Source organism: Ostrea edulis, chromosome 2, assembly GCF_947568905.1.
Source record: "Ostrea edulis chromosome 2, xbOstEdul1.1, whole genome shotgun sequence".
In the NCBI taxonomy this organism is placed as follows: Eukaryota; Metazoa; Mollusca; class Bivalvia; order Ostreida; family Ostreidae; genus Ostrea; species Ostrea edulis.
The window spans coordinates 39,187,978-39,206,328 of record NC_079165.1 but is presented as its reverse complement, the minus strand read 5'-3'; the positions used below and the strand labels follow the sequence as shown (position 1 = coordinate 39,206,328).

General features: G+C 34.1%; 1 protein-coding gene across 8 annotated transcripts in view; it reads right to left on the bottom strand.

The window, feature by feature from the left end:
• LOC125678217 (anion exchange protein 2-like) overlaps positions 1–18,351 on the bottom strand; it is a 47,179-nt gene that overhangs the window by 20,622 nt on the left and 8,206 nt on the right. For 7 of the 8 annotated variants that reach the window (XM_048916475.2, XM_048916481.2, XM_048916476.2 and 4 more), the window contains 6 exons: positions 17,086–17,244; positions 13,488–13,547; positions 6,371–6,731; positions 4,542–4,738; positions 2,619–2,855; positions 83–344 (listed from right to left, as the gene is read on the bottom strand). In XM_048916475.2, coding sequence (XP_048772432.1) covers positions 83–344; positions 2,619–2,855; positions 4,542–4,738; positions 6,371–6,731; positions 13,488–13,523 — 1,093 coding nt within the window. In that variant the 5' untranslated portion in view covers positions 13,524–13,547; positions 17,086–17,244. Of the gene's footprint in view, positions 1–82; positions 345–2,618; positions 2,856–4,541; positions 4,739–6,370; positions 6,732–13,487; positions 13,548–14,243; positions 14,586–17,085; positions 17,245–18,351 lie in introns of those variants that run through there. The other variant, XM_048916480.2, reaches the window with a different exon arrangement.

Below are 18,351 nucleotides of genomic sequence, written 5' to 3'. Positions count from 1 at the left end.
TGTTTTATCACATGAGATACTGAAATATGTTGCTTTCATCTTTCAATATATATTCAGTTATTGAATTCAGCAGATGCATTACCAACTGAAAAATGGACACGACTTCTGCCATCATCGAGTAGTGACCTTGAACTTCCCACTTTGTACTGGGCCTGTTGAGATAGAAGTGGTTCCTGTTCTGTGTTGCCAATATCAGACAGTTGGAACTGCTCCTCCATGCTAGATGATGTCTGCGCCAGCATCTTATCAGCCGTGAAGTCGAATGGTGCATTCTCCACTGAGGGGGTTGATGAGACCTCTCTTGGTGGTGAGGACTCGTTCTCTCCGATGAAGAAATCAGCGACCTGATGGAAGCATTCCAAGTTTACTCAATTTTGTTATGTAGCAAGTAAAACATGGCCATAAAAATAATTGATAAAATCAAAATTGCTTTGTTAATCATATATGTATTACAAATTTGCTAAACCTCAATAAATTCAGGTAGAAAACACTTCTGACAATTAAATCCAAACTTGTATTTAAACAAGAGGCCCAAGGGCCTAGAATCGCTCTTCTGATAAATTGTACAACCCCACCATTTCTATTCTTAGCCTCTTAGTATTCTAAATCTTTAGTTAAATCCTAAGAATTCAAAAAAAGTAGGTCAATGTGACCTACTTTTTGGTTTACACATTTTGAGAACCCAAGAAATATCAACTGACAAAGTTTGATGATTTTAAGCCAATTAGTATCTGAATATTGAAATATAGCTGTCAAATTCCAATCGTAGGTCATGGTGACCTACTTTTTGGTCAGCGAACTCCGAACATGCAAGACCCATCAACTGACAAAGTTTGATGACTGTAGGTCAAATAGTATCTGAAATATATAAATATAGCTGTCAAATTCCAAAAGTAGGTCAAGGTGACCTACTTTTTCATCAACACCCTTCAAACATGCAAGACCCAAAAACTGACAAAGTTTGATGACTGTAGGTCAAATAGTATCTGAATTATATAAATATAGCCGTCCAATTCCAAAAGTAGGTCAAGGTGACCTACTTTTTGGTCAACACCCTTTGAACATGCAAGACGCATCAACTGACAAAGTTTGATGACTGTAGGTCAAATAGTATATGAAATATATAAATATAGGTGTCCAATTCCAAAAGCAGGTCAAGTTGACCTACTTTTTGGTCGAAACCCTTCGAACATGCAAGACCCATCAACTGACAAAGTTTGATGACTGTAGGTCAAATAGTATCTGAAATATATAAATATAGCCGTCAAATTCCAAAAGTGGGTCAAGGTGACCTACTTTTTGGTCGACACACTCCGTAGACTCAAGATGCATCAACTGTCAAAGTTTGATGATTGTAGGTCAATTAGTGACTGAAATATATAAATATAACTGTCAAATGCCAAAAGTAGGTCACAGTGACCTACTTTTTGGTCGATACACTCCGAAGACTCAAGATGCATCAACTGACAAAGTTTGATGATTGTAGGTCAAATAGTGTCTGAAATATAGTAATTTAGCTGTCAAATACCAAAAGTAGGTCACGGTGACCTACTTTTTGGTCGACACAAACCGAAGACTGAAGACGCATCAACTGACAAAGTTTGATGATCATAGGTTTTACAGTGCCCAAAATATGCATCTAAAATTGAAAATGTGAAATTTGAATATTTGCAAAATTCAAAAAGTAGGTCACTGTGACCTACTTTTTTATAAATATGTTTCAAGGCCTCAAGATGCATCAACTTACAAGATTTGATGATTGTAAACCTCTCTGTATTTGAAATAACAACTTAAAATATATCTATAAATGATAAGCCATAAAATTCAGAAAGTAGGTCATGGTGACCTATTTTTCAGTTGACGCATTTCAAGGTCCCATGATCCACCAACTGACAAGTTTTGATGATCATAGGCTTCAAAGTGTCCAAGATATGCATCAAAATTAATTTTAAAATAAATACCTGCAAAATTCAAAAAGTAGGTCACCGTGACCTACTTTTGAGACAACTTGACACAAGGTCCTAAGATGCATCAACTGTCAAAATTTGATGATCCTAGTCCTTATAATGACTAAAATATCTAAGATTTAAGGAATTTAAAAAAATTTTAAATTTAGGTCAACTTTGAAGTGACCTTGAGACCACGCCCTTTGCCCCAGGGTAATGCCTTGAACAATTTTTAATCTACAACATATCCTCATCCTTATGTGTAAGTTTGGTGATAATCTGCCCTGTGGTTCTTGAGAAGAAGATTTTTTAGCAACCACTACTTTTGTTTGTATTTTCCTGATTATCTCCCCTTGTTCAAGGGTAACATCCCTCTATTTAGTATGTATGAAAGCCCTTGGGCCAATGATACCCTGTAACAAATTTGAAAAAAATTGGCCTAGGGGTTCTTGAGTTATAGCCCTTTTTCTAAAAAGTTTACGCACACCGCACAAATGGCCATAGCATTAGCTCTTTGAGCCTTTGGCTCAGAAGAGCTAAAAAAGGAAAAACCTTTCACTTCCATCAATTATCTGACATTTTTTTCTCCTGCTGCCTCCTGTTTTATCTAATATCACTGTTATTCTGATAATTCTGTTAATAAAATGATGGACTATCACCTACTTTACATACCTTTCTGCCAAACGACCTCCTTTCAGGTGTTGTACTTCTACGTACTTCTAATTGTGAACTATTAGTAGAAGTAGTAGAGGGCTCAGGGGGTATATCCCCGAGAGCCCTCTCAAGGTCAATCCCCGAGGATGGGTCAAGGTCATCTGGTTCAGTAATGACTAAAGGACCATCCATCATGTCTAGACTATTACGACGACTGGTTGATGAATCACTTTCAGAATCAGATGAGGAATAATACTGTTTAATATAAAACAAATTATATATTCAAACTTTTGCTTTTTAATAAGCCCCTGTTCTTACCAATCATTTGTAAACACATAAAGTAGCAGTCCATGAAAGAATTATACATTTTTCTGATAAAGTGGTTTTATCATTTGATTTATCACCAAAAAGACTTTGGAAAATTTATCGTTGATATTTGAAGTATTATGGGTGTGTATCATAAAATACACAATAGTTCTGGATATTATGCTGTTTAAGAATAAATAGATCAATGATGGCGAAGCTTCATTTTGATGTGATATATACCAGAACTACTAAATTTGTCCTTTATGTGATGAAATAGGGGACTTTATCTCTGACTAGAAACGGTTACAGGTATATTTCATACCAAAGGTAAATATTGATAGATTAGTGACTTATAGCATTCCAGGGTCATTGCAGGCTAAAAGCAGAACAAGCTTGTGAGGTCCAAATTTTGCTTAAGGACCATGGATGGACATATTTCCTGATATTTAACCTGTAACCTTTTTTATTTTACATTTCTCTAATTCTATATGTATTCTTATTTCTAAAAGTGCACATTTGTTCATGTTTTCGGTTGCAGACGCTTATGTCTGTCATTATTATTTGTAAACAGATACAGTCACAGTTGAGTATCTTATCAGACAATGCACCTGGGATTTTATGGCTCATTAAAAGCCAGCTAGGGCACTCAATCTTTAGAAAAAAATATCAAAATTTGTCATAAGTATTAATCTAGTAACTCTAGAACAAAACATAGCAATAAAAATTTGTAGCCTTATTTCTACACACACTCACACAAAATTATGTAAAATTTATATATTCTTTATCAATTGGAGTGAAATACAGAGTTATCTGCCCTTTATGAAAGAAAATAAGGCATAATTCACATATCTGAAAAGATAGTAAAAAATGAATTTCTCTAATGATGTGCAACAAAATTTCAAACATAACAAGAGATCTGTACCATGAATTGAATCAAGAGGCATACAGTCTTTAACGTTCACCCGAGTATTAATTGAAAGTATCACTAGCCCAGAGGGTGATGAAATCTAGAAAAAATTTCCCCATCTGCATATCCAAGCTAAATTCTAATATTGGACCCATCCTAGAGTCCAAACCCTGAGGTTGCAAAATTCACACACTATTTTGGTACATCCCTTTCTGCTTTTCCTATATATGCATTTAGTATTTATAATATATCAGCAAACTTAAAGGAGTCTTTCGAATGATAGACAATAATCACTATGATAATTTTGGCCCCACCCTGGAACCAAATTTGAAAAAGAATTGGAATGTTAGTTATCAAGAAGTTAAAAATGTTAAATTGCAATAGGTCAGCTGAGTTTACTCAGGTGACCTAAAATTATGAAGCCTTTTTATTAAGCTGTTACTTCACAAATCAGGTATTTTAAAGTTAAACCAATCATAAAGTTAACAGGAAATATTTCATTTTTTATTTTTCTTTATTTGATCAATACAAATCCACTCTGAGAATTTAAAATACCAAAAACACTATGTGACATGACACACATGCATGTGAAACTGGAAATATTTTTTTTCCACTGAAATCCTCATTACTTTTTGGTAATACATATCCAATTTTGAGGTTCTTCCTTAATATATCAACTGCACAAATTATCCACACACAAAATACAAGGATCCACTCCTCATACCTACCTCTTCATCATCCTCTGGTATGGGTGGTGACTGCAGGGCAGATTTAGAGGGGAAGCTTTTGGTAACATGCATGCGGCGCTTCTTCTTCTTCTTCTTCTTCTTTTTATGGTGGTCCCCATGCTGGACATTTTTGTGTGATTTGCTTCGGAGAGGTCGCAGTGGGTGATGTATGTGAGGGAATGAATTGCTACGATGGCCTAACGAGAAGAGAAATTCTTTGAGAACCACTTAGCGAGAACAAAGACAAGAATCAGTTATTGCACTTTAACAGTTTCAAAATCAGCTCAATTAACCAAAGCCATATACCATATCTCACATGATTAGTATGTCCAATAATTTACATTAAATCTATACGAATGTAAAACTTGAATATACCAGAAGCATGTCTTATGCCCTTACATATACAACATAATGTTCCCCAAAATATTTTCATGTATGCATATCATTATTCAGAGGATCTTTTTTTCAAAATGGAGGATTGATACATTGCAAAACTCTTCTTCTTTTTTTAAGTGTTTAAATTTTCGTATTTTTTTTTTTTTTGAGAAGGAATTGCCCCCAACTCATGAATGATATTTATGCTCACTATGTCAAAGTCTACTCACAATACTTGAGCCAGTAAGCACTATTGTTTTACTTAGGTTTGAATCTCAATGGAAACTTTGATAGTACATTATTACTGTTTGTACAGTGGAAGGGTTTTCTCATTGTGTACTCTACAATGTTTAACAGTTACTTACAGTAACTAAAAATAGACATACTTTAAAGGTCAGACATATACATAATAGGATATTGTAAATAACTGTTGAATTATAGAGATAATGACATGTTTTTTAAGTTACTGTAAATAACTGTTTTAAATATTGTATAGAGAGATGTTTTTTAAGTTACTGTAAATAACTGTTTTAAATATTGTATAGAGATATGTTTTTTAAGTTACTGTAAATAACTGTTTTAAATATTGTATAGAGATATGTTTATTTAGTTACTGTAAATAACTGTTTTAAATATTGTATAGAGATAACGACGTCTACATGAACATACTGTAAATAACTGTTAAATAGGCCTATATAGTGACATATTTTTTTAATTATACTGAAAATAACTGTTGTAAAATTATGTTTCACATACCTGTGTTTTCCCCCCCTCAGATAACAAGTAATTGAAAGTTTAATCATAAGTTTATTGTCAGAAAAAATATTTTTCTTTCAAGGACCTTTTTTAAGTTAATACATAAGTCAGAGCACTTCAAAAAGAAATGTTAAACAAAAAAACATTTTTATTCATGATAAGTTAATATACAAATGACTGATTAATCTAATCACATAATAATAAAAGGTGCATGTACTGTTTTTCTTCATTTAGCATCAGTCAAAGGAAAGTCACATTGTGTCTAGTTTACACCACAGGTCACAACACACTTGTATTAGACAGTAATGCACAATTAACAACCATGACTTACCAGAGATACCACGATCTGTTCATATAAACCATGTAAATACTTCATATGGTCTCCCAAGCTATGTGATAGCTGTTTCTCCTATTACAACCCATGTGAGATAGTGTTCCCACATGCTAAAAAGCTTTTCAAGGGAGAGTTCTGTCTACCACAGTTACATGTAGGACACAATCTTTTATGATATTATATACTTTGACACTTTATATTTAATAACTAAGTCAAAGATTTGACATTCTTTTTCCTTTAAAATCTTCAAAGAACAACTATTGCTTTCTACTTAATTATACACATTTTTGACACAAATGGGATTTCTATTATTCCACATGGATATTCACATAGAATTCTAACATTCTATGTTTCAGCTACTTACTGCTAAAGTCATCCTCTGTGAAAACCGCAGTATCCTTTGCCGGAATCACACGATCTCCCTCTCGTGATGTCACATGCTCCGACGCCAACAACTCCGAACCTGCTGACAAAGCATTGACATCAAAGGGGGGATACCGCTCGAATATCTTCTGCACATCATCAAACAGGTCAACAATGTGGTCAAGGGCCTGGTCAGGGCGGGGCATTTCTGTGGGAGAGGGTGTCAGAACACTGGTGGGAGTGTGTGTCAAAACACCCGGGGAAGAGTGGGAATGCCCGGCGGCCAAGTCAGGGGACACATCCAGCAGGAACGATGTGGAGGTCGCTTGTCTGGAATTCGTGGGCTGGTCCTCAATATAATTCTGAAATTAGAGAAAAAAAAAAGGCATTGGTCACTAGGACACTGCATTCTTAATGGAGAATGAAAATTCATAACATGTGTATGGCTGATTCTCAGCTTAGTGTTCCAATATCATATTTATTGAAGAGAACCTGTAATACATGTACACATTGGTATAAAAGAAGGGAACTATTCTAGCAAGACTGTTAAATCAATACCAAACGAAATCAGTTCCAAGCTTGATCACATACCTTATTTTACAACAAATTTAAACTATACGCTGACCCTTACAGGGCAGGTACCATTGACTTTGTTCATTGATTTAAACAATACAAAAATGGAGACCTCATATTCTTTAATATATGTCACAATGAAACAGGTTAAAAGATTGCTCAGCTGATCAAAAAATAATGCTAACACTTTACATATGCCACCTAAAAGCCTACAGCCTTAAAGCAAGTCTTTCAATGAGCAAATCTTTGGTAATGAATTTGTATAAGACTACTTGGCCTCAACATAACACCTCCTCCCTTCCCCCGTTTTTTCTCAATCCTATATATCCAGTATTTATTGTTCTATATAATGAAAATAGGTTTAGGTACATAGGAATAAATGATCTGAATAAATGACCACTCCCTCAAGCCTCCTCCCCCTCCCATTTTTTTTAAATATTACTTAAAGGCTTTTTAAAGTTTAATCACACATCTTCAGCATAGAAGAGAAGGGACCACACACATCATTCTATTATATTCGTTCTAATCAACCTTACAATCTGTATCTCTCCCTAAACTGAATCTTGCCATCTTTAATGCACACAGGCCAGACCATTAACACTGTTTTCTTAATTGTGCACACAATGACCCATAATGTGCATAACTGCATAACAAATCCTGTGTATTCTATGCATTACTTCCACATCTACAACTTTTTTGCCTTAAGGAAAATAACCATACATGAAATCATGTGTTGTATAAACCATGAAGTTTCAACTGAGATGACGAAAGAAGTTTACTCAGAGAGCAATTAATATTACCATAGTTAATGATACACTTAGCATATAAAAATTACCATGATTTACCTTAAAATCACCAGCCACAATATTTGTAAATTTTAATATTAAAACACAATTTTTCAAATGTGAAATTGTCTTACCTACACAAACGTTATTCCTTAGAGTCTATATGCAGTAACTTGCCTTTAGCAAACTTTTGTTTGTTTTACCACAACTGGCTGTCTGATGTCACCAGTCTTAAGTCTGTTGACTGAGACTAACTGTCCACGAAGTTACTTAATATATAGCACCACACTTCTCACTAATAAAGTTGATGGCGTGTTCTATAACGCGATAGAAATTGTTTGTTTAACTTGAGGGTGATGTCACCTGGTCAAAATCTTGTAACGAAAAGTGAATTTGCAATCATCAACTCACAAACACATTCCAGAGACACACCAAACAGAGACGCTTCCGTAATTAATCATCTAATTAATTAGCATCACCTTCAAACAACAACAAAGGTAAGCATTATTTATGATACAGCTATCGGTGTATACCAGTAGTATCTCATTATCTTGTTTGTTCACAGTGTACTTCTGAGGGTCTACAATGGGGTACCTGTTTATATACTTTAGTAAAGTACATGTTTTCCATCTAAGGCTGCTAATCAGTTTATGAAGGTGATTGAAATCACAGCCATTGACCAATGACACAGTCATTCTGACAGCTGAAGTGTAATGAACCCTTGTCAAAAAAATCGAACATCGGAAAATGGTTACAATGCTCTGCAAAAATATTTTTATCTTTGGTGATCTATAAATAGAATATAAGGCAACAAACTGGATACAATTCCTTTACACCAGTGTGTTGATAATATCAAATTATTAGGGATTTAAACTACAAACACAGTACATGTTTATTTAATTGATGAATTTGAGGTTGTTGACTATTAATCTTCTCCTGAGAAAAAGACCAGTGTGCTAAAACATTTAATAGACACACAATCGCAAGGAAACAGTGCGAGTCGATACCTCAGATCTGATTTGTTACATTCAATAAGCCTCAACATAATTGGATTTCTCAATGTTATTTATTGGCACTGAAAGCAAGCAACTACTGGGGACTCTCGGAAATAAACTTTTTCTGATCAAGGCTTTCATCCACACAGAGCTCTACATCATTGGTATAAGGGTCAATTACCTATAATACAGAGAGGAAGTCGACTGGACAAAAAACCACCGCGTCATTCACAAACACTGACGCTCTAGTTCAACAGCATTCCTGGTCATTGGAGACCTGACAAAACTGCTCTACAGTTGTGATAACAAGATGTGTTTGTCCCAAGCATGACCAATATCAAATGGTGGCAATGCTGACCTTGAAAATGACCCTGATCTTTCACAATATGTTTCCAGTCGTGGATTTAGAGGGGGGCCCAGGAAGCTCGCCCTGCCCCTTTGCCAAAAATTTACACAGCATTACTGGTACAGTCTCTGTATATATTGATGAAAACTCCAGATCCCCCCCCCCCCCCCCCCCCCCCCGGAAATCCTGGATCCACCACTGCAAACTTTAATTTACTTTTTTGTTAACCAAGAAAGGACTTTCTCTTTGATAGTAAAAATAGACAAAGACTAAACAAAAATAATATGCCTCTTGATTATTGATCTTGGAGGCATAAATATAGTGCCTGTCAATTCACACTTTGCTTTAATTGCAAGTAGGTTTACAAATTATAGACATCGAGAAACGCTGGTGGGTAATTTAATCTGGGTTGACTTCAGAGACAAACAGAAACAACACATTAATATTGGTTATTACATGTATTTATATGATTTAACAATCTCACCAGCTTACAACCTAATGATTTCAGATTTTTACTGTAGGCCTATCACTGTGCCATCAGAATGGCAAATTGATACAGCAATTTGAAACCGCTGCTAATTAAATAACAATGCAATATCACTAGGTTAAGATTATGTTTTTCCATCACTTGCATAATTGATTTCTTGATGGGGTTGATATTGTAAATTATCTCTAACAACATTTGATTATCCCCTCACAACAAAGTTGGGAAGGGATAATAGTACCTGCCTGATATTTTGACAGTCATCAGTACATTTATGTGATTATCAGTAGGTACAAGATATTAATAAATTCTATCAATGAAATTACTTGCCACCTGCAGGATAAGATTTTACATAAAGATCAAGATTTGGTAATCAAGGTTTGATGTAAAAGGTAAAGATAACTGAAAAGAAAATTTCAAAATCCTTCATGTATGAGATTTAGAACATTTTATTACATATAAAAAGTGTGCAAGAGGGGGAAATGCTGAAATTCTTGGGCACATACCTTGGTTGCTATTGGTTTTCAAGTTTAATGGTAATAAGGTGAATGGAGGTTAAATTGAGTGTATTTCATGACACTTAAGAAATATGAAAGATATATCGAAAAAGTAGATTATAGTAGGTTATGCCTAGGAATAGGTACGACTGATAATTATGGATTGTTAGAACATAATTTATGACATCGATCTTATGCTAAACAGAAAGTACAGACTCTTGTTGAAAACATCGTGTAAGCATAATTTTCCCTTGAAACATGGCAACAAAAGTACATGCAACTGTCAACTTATCAGAAGAGAATTAAATTAGCCGCTATAATGGCTCTTTCTTGCGTATAATGGTTGGAATTGGAATCCAGAGAAAGAATTAATTTTTCGTCTGGACCAGTTATGTAAGGAACTGTCGGAATATCTGAATGTCCTGTTTTTGTAGGCCATGCGTCATGAACAAGTCACACAAAAAAAACTTTGGTGGCCATGTAGAGAATTCTGGTGTGCCGTCCAGAAAAAATAATTCAAAAACAGAAGAAAACTTTATTAGCAGTTTTGGAATATGTTGGGTCATCGTGGGGCATGGGACGCTGATCGATACATAGCCAGAAAAATCTGCTGCAGTACGCAGGAACTCCTGTCGGAAACTGTATGTTTGGCAGTCACACATCGTCAAGTACCCATGTCTGATCTAGTCTTGTACTCATCATGATGAGAAGAAGAGGAGATCAGCCGTGGGTATCCGATGATGGCAGTCAAATGGATACAAGAAAACTTATGCAGTAACTATAATTGTAATAAAGAATATTCTCCCTAATTTTTCTGTTGGCTAACAGCTTTATTATGAAATAAATTTATTGAGCTTCATCTGATTTTTCGATTACCCTGCACAAGAAAAATTACTACCCTAAATTTTCTAATCTTATGAAAATGTACAGATAATGCAGATAATGCATGTGTATTCAGGAAGGTATACACAAGCGAACTGGGTTCCATGGAGGCTTCACATCTGCCTAGAATTAGCTCCGCCCCACACTGAAAACCTCGGCCTTTATAAGTTCCTATTGAATTTCAGTCGAACAGTATAACCCAAAAAGTCAAGGTCAATGGAAGGGAAAACCCTGAAACTCCTTCATTACAAGATGCTGAGTGTATTTTAGTATTTGGTATCTAATTTCAATTGTTTCATTGACACTTGCAGTGATGCTATCAAGTATATAGACTGAAGTTCCAACAAGTCTTCAAGCTAAAAACATTCAATTTTAAGGTTACATAATACAAGACGGGGAAAATTCCAAATTCCTTGTGAACTAGGTTTTGAGTGTAGTTTGCATTTGATTTTAATGACTCTTGCAGGGACTCTATCTCTATCATAGGTCTAAATTCTGATTGGATTTAAAAATGAAATTTAAACAAGTGAGGGCATTGGAGAGCACTTCATGACTATAGTATGTTGCAAGGGGAAGCCGCACTTTGCTGATCGAGCCCTTTAATGTTAGAATTATATGTTATCTGCACACATCCTCACTATGAGTGGATAGAACATCTAATTATAATAAGATTGGTTTAACAATTAAAACCGGAATTATATAGTGATTTATCCTTATCACAAACATCTGTACATTTCACCTTAATATAATGTAGTTGATTGATTGTTATGGTTTTACATTGCTTGGTGGGCACTATTGCTTTCCTAAGTAACACCATGTAAGCATAGTACCCACCTAAACAGTCAGAGATAAATAGAACACTTATGTGATGAACAAATATATGATAAATCTGTTCATTACAAAAGAAAAGTATCTCTCTCCCAGATAGATAAGTACATACATGTATAATTGATTTAAAGTCCAAGACCTAAATCCATTCTTTCTAAAAGATGGCAGATCAGACAAAAATTTGATCAAATCATGGAAAGCCTGTTAATCCATTGTAGCCAGTCATCAAACAAGTTTTGAAAGCTATACTGTTTGAGGTTCCCTGGATCAAAAGTTACAAGTCGTACCAAAACGTATACACCATAAGCTTGAACATCAAATGGGTTTTTTGTTGTTGTACTTTTACGAAATGTTTAGGAGGAATTTGCCATTTAACAGCATTATAAGTACTTATTGTACCTGGTGACTATCATTTGTACATTCTATATATAGATCATAATAAAGCAGTACAGTGTATTTTATAAATGCTTTTCTGCTGACTATTTTACAACACTGTCAGACAGTCTTGGACTGCATGGAGATCGTGGAGTTTCATTTCCGACTCTCCCTGCCAGTGCTGGCATTGAACTGTACTGTTATATTCATAAAGAATTAAGTCCAAAGAAATGGACATGATAGTAGGATCAACAATCATCAATATCAGATGAAGTCTTTATCATATACCTCAATCTTTAATTTATAGTTTTCACTGTATGTTAACTGCATATTTTATCATATTAAGTATAGGATTGATATTTCTGTTTCAACTTGAAACATTGATTTTGGTCCTTATAATAACTGCAAAACATTTTCTTTGACAGAAATTATAATGGGTAGAAGAATCAGACAGAGATTTTAACTCTGATACTGCTGACTTACAAGTATTTGAAGGAAACAATCTTTTTGTTTATTGGGATGGCCAGTCAACCATGAGTTGGGTGTTCAAATCTTAATGCAACCAATCAGTACTCAGTTCAGCATCCTTTATGAAGTCATTTTGCACTGTACTCAGATATTATAGGCTTATATGTTAGAGCAGTTTGACTCATTAAACCTAAATGTTCCATGTTAAAATGCTTTGACTCATTAACCCAGATAAGGTGTTAAATTTCAGTTAACCAATGTCACATTTAGCATAGGCATGTGATTTTTACTTCCTTAACAACACTAATGGCTACAAACATTTTTAAAAAAAAAAATCTATCATTCTTTTAAAGCAAAATGAATTACAACTTACCATATGTAATTTATTCCCTTGATTTCTCAATTTAAGTCCAAAACAGAAGGGGGAATTTATATCGAGTTATATAGGGAGGGATAGTAATTAGTTCAACTTTTGAACATCATAAAAAAATTATAAGTCCCTTGTTTGTTTGGTTTTTTTTTTTAGGAATTTTAAATTACAAACAAAATATGCCAAAAAATATATATATCAACCCATGCATCAATGTCTTTGTTTATATTAAGTGTCCTTGATGCCAGAAACTGGACATTGGTCATCTGTAATAACTTGAAACTTGGCCAGGATCTAATCAATAACTACTGCTGCTTGAGAAAACCCTAGTTGCTTGTAAAGCATTAGTCAACCCTGGGTTTTTTTGAAAATTTAAAAATAAAAATTCAAAGTAGAATTCAATCCATTATCATGAAAGTAGACCCTAAATTCTCTCACCATGTTCTCATCAATTCCTCTAGATTATCAGAACCTATATTAAAACCCTGTACATGCATTCCTAAACACCAACTTACCAGATCTTCATGATTATCTCTTCCGAAGAAGGCCATGATGCTACGTCATAAATTGTCCCTCTACAGAAGAAATATTGGAAATCAAACACACATGCTGCTAAAAATATGCACAGAAATAATTAAAGTCCTTGAATTATTATTTTTTTTCTGACCAACTTTTTGCAGTGGTAATACTCACATTACATAACACATTGTTGGTAATTGAGAAAAATATAAATAATCATGATAATGGTAAACAATAGATGAAAATTGGCATACATGTCAACATGACTGTGATGCCATCGAAAAACAAGTACGGAATCTAGACATGGCCCCTTTTCCGCATTTTGCCAGTCTTTAAAGTATAATTATTTACTTGCATACCATAGTGTCACATGTTGTCACCCACTTTTTATCAAGCTTTTATCATCTGACCCAGTTCAGTTCTGTTTCGAAAACCAGAGTAAAGCATGGATTTGCAATATCATGTTGACTCTACAAAATCTTCATTTTGTATCGATTACATTTATTTATTATAACGACACAAATGACTGTGTAGTCATTAATTTGCTGTTCAGGAAATCCTATTGATTTTTAATATGAAACATAATCTAATTACAGACAGCATATAATAAAAATTTCTGATACAAACACCGACACCTTAACTGTGAGAGCTTTGAAAAATTATGCAATCTTTGGGCAATACGGTATATATGCAAGTAAATCTAAGGCTATCAATGGGCTAAATGGACTTTTCACAATACATGCAAATCCTACCTGAAAGAATTCAAACGAAATCCAAAGTAAGTTAGAAATATCAAACAGAGACACCCTGGATCTCAACCTTCCACAAGGGCACACTGACACATGGTACCTCCCAAATTCCCGATTCTCCACGAAGTACCCGGCAGTAGGATTGAAGTTACTATACGCTTTTCTAAACACAGAGAATCCAACCACTTAAAGTCTTTTATCCACAAGTGACTAGACCATGTTTTGACTATCAAAACTGCTCTGCTCTTGGACAAATTATAAAAAAATGATAAACTGTTTACACTCACTGAATGAATGACTTATCACGCAATAACTTGCATGACAAAGTACTTGTGTACAGTACTTATCTTAACCTTCTGATCTAACAATTCTGACTTGTCAGTGCTGCCAAAAACAAACACATTTCTTTTTCCAGTGTTTACCACCTCATAGTATTTAACTAAAGTAGGGTACCCTTATTTTCAACAAGACTTTGAAAATGCTAGGATAGAAGGGATTCATTCATGCAGCTACAGTCTGCTATATAAGAAGTTTTACATAATTACAACAATTCACCCAAAGTGCACTTTATTCATTATACAAATGTAGTACTGTACCATGGTATATGTAATTCAGTCACTATAGAAAGCTTCTTATGAATTGAATACTAATCTTGCATCCCAAAGACATATAGGCATTAAATTACCTTAACAAACTACATGTATGTGCAATAATCACTGTAATCATTGCATTATTTCAGTCTTAAAATTCCCCTTTTATAGTTGTGGCCTTAAGCTTGACCTTACAATTTATGCTTTTCTAAAGAAAGGATGATTTTAACAATACAGAAATCAATGAATACTCAGTTATCTTACACAAATCATTATACTAGTAGGGAATACTAACTATTCAAAGGACATGATTTTCCTCTCTCTTCCTCGAAGTTGTAAATAATACAAACTTTTAACTCTTGTTGGTAATAGAAATCATATCACTTTCAACCCAACAAAGATATATATCACAGAAATGTATTATTCACAATGTTCAGTGGTAATGCTGATGGTTGAACTTTAACTCTGAACATGTGTGTGTGTGTGTGTGTGGATGTGTGTGATGTAAATAATTTTGAAAAGTAGTTTATATTTACATTTTCAATGGTTAAATACCTTCAATATCTTTACCGATAGAAATGATAACCATTTCCTCATGAATCTGAACGATGTTTGCATGAATCTTGATAAATGTAGTATGACTATTTTAATGACTAGGAATATCCTGACAGAAATAAAAGTAAAATGTAAATATAAAAGATAAATTGCATTTTTAAAAATACATGAGGGTATGAACAGCAACGTTTTATCCCAGCATACTTTTCATGAAGCACTAAGTTAGACATAGTTCATGAAATCTCCAGGCGTAAAGCGTCACAGTTCATGCCCTCATGTATTTTCAAAAATGAAATTTAAGAAGACTGACACAACATACACTCACAGACAGACAAACCAAACAGGGTGTAATAGCCACATTATTTTACCACCCTTACTTCCAAGCAAAGTTTTAATAGTAAACACGAGCCAAGTATATGATTCATCAGTTTATAATACTTCTGATTAACATAGGTAAAGATTTGAGGAATGGGCACATCAACTGTATTTCAGCTCCGAGTATTATCCATGAAATGTCTCATGAATACAAATGGAGATTATTCACCATGCTAAATATCCAAGTCTATTTTACCACTCAGTATTGTAAATTAATGATATTTTTAACATGTACATGCGCTAATAATATGCAGACAGGAAAAAGTAACTTAGAGTATGCTTATTTAAGGAGGTGTATATGTTCCACTCTTCTAACTTACACAGTTAATGACTAAAACATACAGGAATTCCAGTATCCTACCACCTCTCATACTTGACAAATTGAAATTCAACTTACAAATAATTAAATTAGCCTTATATATATTTTGATTGAAATCCATATATAATTGGTTGTGTTATCATGTGTCATGAGATCTACATGTACAAAATCTCTTATAAATCTTCAAAGAAAGCAATTTGCAACAGTACTCAAGAAATATACTATTCAAAACCCTTTATAAAAGGATTTTAGAACAAGGGAAATTCTGGAAATTGGAACAGTGAACTGCAATCTTGATCAAACTGGTTGAAGAATAGAACAAATAGAATTGTTTATTATGTATATATATGATATATGAATTCTACACAAACAAAAAATGTTTCAGAACATGAATGCCCCCCATCCCACACACTCCCGGACTGTGCATGGTGTAAAATTGAAAGAAAGGTTATACACATGTATCATTGAATTGATAGTCATGCTAAAACAATTTAAGATATTGAGTGGACAATTATCTTCCTATGTCCAGAGTGGATTGATCTTTAACCATGTGACCTCAATATCAACAGGGCCCGGGGTCATCTACTCCTTAGGATGTTCCAGTGTACCAAGTTTGGTGTCAAACAAGCAAATGATTCTCAATATATAGAGAAGACATTATATTACTATGCCCAGTTTCACCTATGACCATGTGAATCCCAATTCAATAGGGGTCATCTACTCAGTGTACCAAGTTTGATGTCTGTCAAGCAAAGGGTTCTCAAGATATTGAGCAGAAATTAAGACTTGGTATACAGACCAACGGACTGACCCAACAGGTGCAAAACAATATGCCCCCGCTTTTTCGAAAGTGGGCATAAAAATGAACAACTGTAATTGTACAAATAGCTAGATTAAGCTGACCCAGTCTGTAGGAAAAAAAGTAAACTAAAATTGATTACATGTTCTGCATTTGCACATGAAACTTCATTCTTATGTGATATACCCTATGATACACTAAAATTACCTTTATACACAATCTGGACTTTGAGTGCGAACGGCGTCTTGAATTTTAGAATTCTCTCCTGTGAAACACAGGGAGACCTAGCTCGATTGAAGTGGAGTAGGTAACACAGGTCTATCAATAATTCCAATGTCCTTCTCTTCTCCCACTATGAGGAGTAACCTAAAAACCAAGAGAGGAGAACATCATCACACAATCTCCAAAACATACAGAATTTCATATTGCTACAGACCAGTCCCATTGCATGTGTTTCAATCAAAACAATTAAAAATGATTTCCAGTTTTGATGGGTCTTTTCACACAGGCATAATTAATATTCCATTAGACGATTTATCCATACAAGTATGGACTGAGTGGGACTTGTTTTTCCTTGAGAAAGAACAGTCAACCTGGCAATACTGACCAATGCAAGTATAACACATTTAGTTAGCCTATCAATGACATACCCTATGTATTTGAAAATTGCAATGAGACTTAATTTCCACTTCTCTTATGTACTAGATACATCTGAGATGAAATTTTCTGAAAAAAATTATTTATTAACATAAAGCAACAAAAAATATCCTGAGAACTTTATTTAATTTTCATCAATGAATAATTCATGGATCTGCACTGAACATGATATATGCACGACTATGGCTAAGATCTATTGAAAATGGTGCCAGGGAAATTTGACCCTGCATGGACCTAAAAAATATAATTTGAAATCTAAACTTGAAATAAAGCATTGGCATTGACCTTGCTGTCAACCTTTCAAATGCCCAAGTATGGAGTTTCTAACTTGCACATGCAGTTTGAAAGATATTATTTGTTTATATCCAGATTCCAATTAATTATGTACTGGAATATACCCTGGGACCTAGATAACGAATTTATTTCCTATGTTAGTAAATGATAAGTGATTAAAATAGGTAAATTCTAGATCTGAATATCTGATATTTAACATGTTTTACAAGCCGAGGGTAAATAATGTGACATCACAATACATTGAATCTTAAAAAATCATTCTAAGGAACAAATATCATTAAAAAAAATTCTTGGTGTGTGTATATCTTGATACACACCGCATTGTAACATCACTATTCAACTCTGGCTTTATTAAGGTGCACAAAAATACACCGAGCTTGTTAACCAATCAAAACTTGTCTTACAAACTAAATAGGCAATAAGAAGTTATATACATGTACTTTAGTTACTATAGGATAAAACGTTAAACAAAACAATATGCTCCCATTTAATCTTTAATTTTAGAAGCATGAAATATCACTA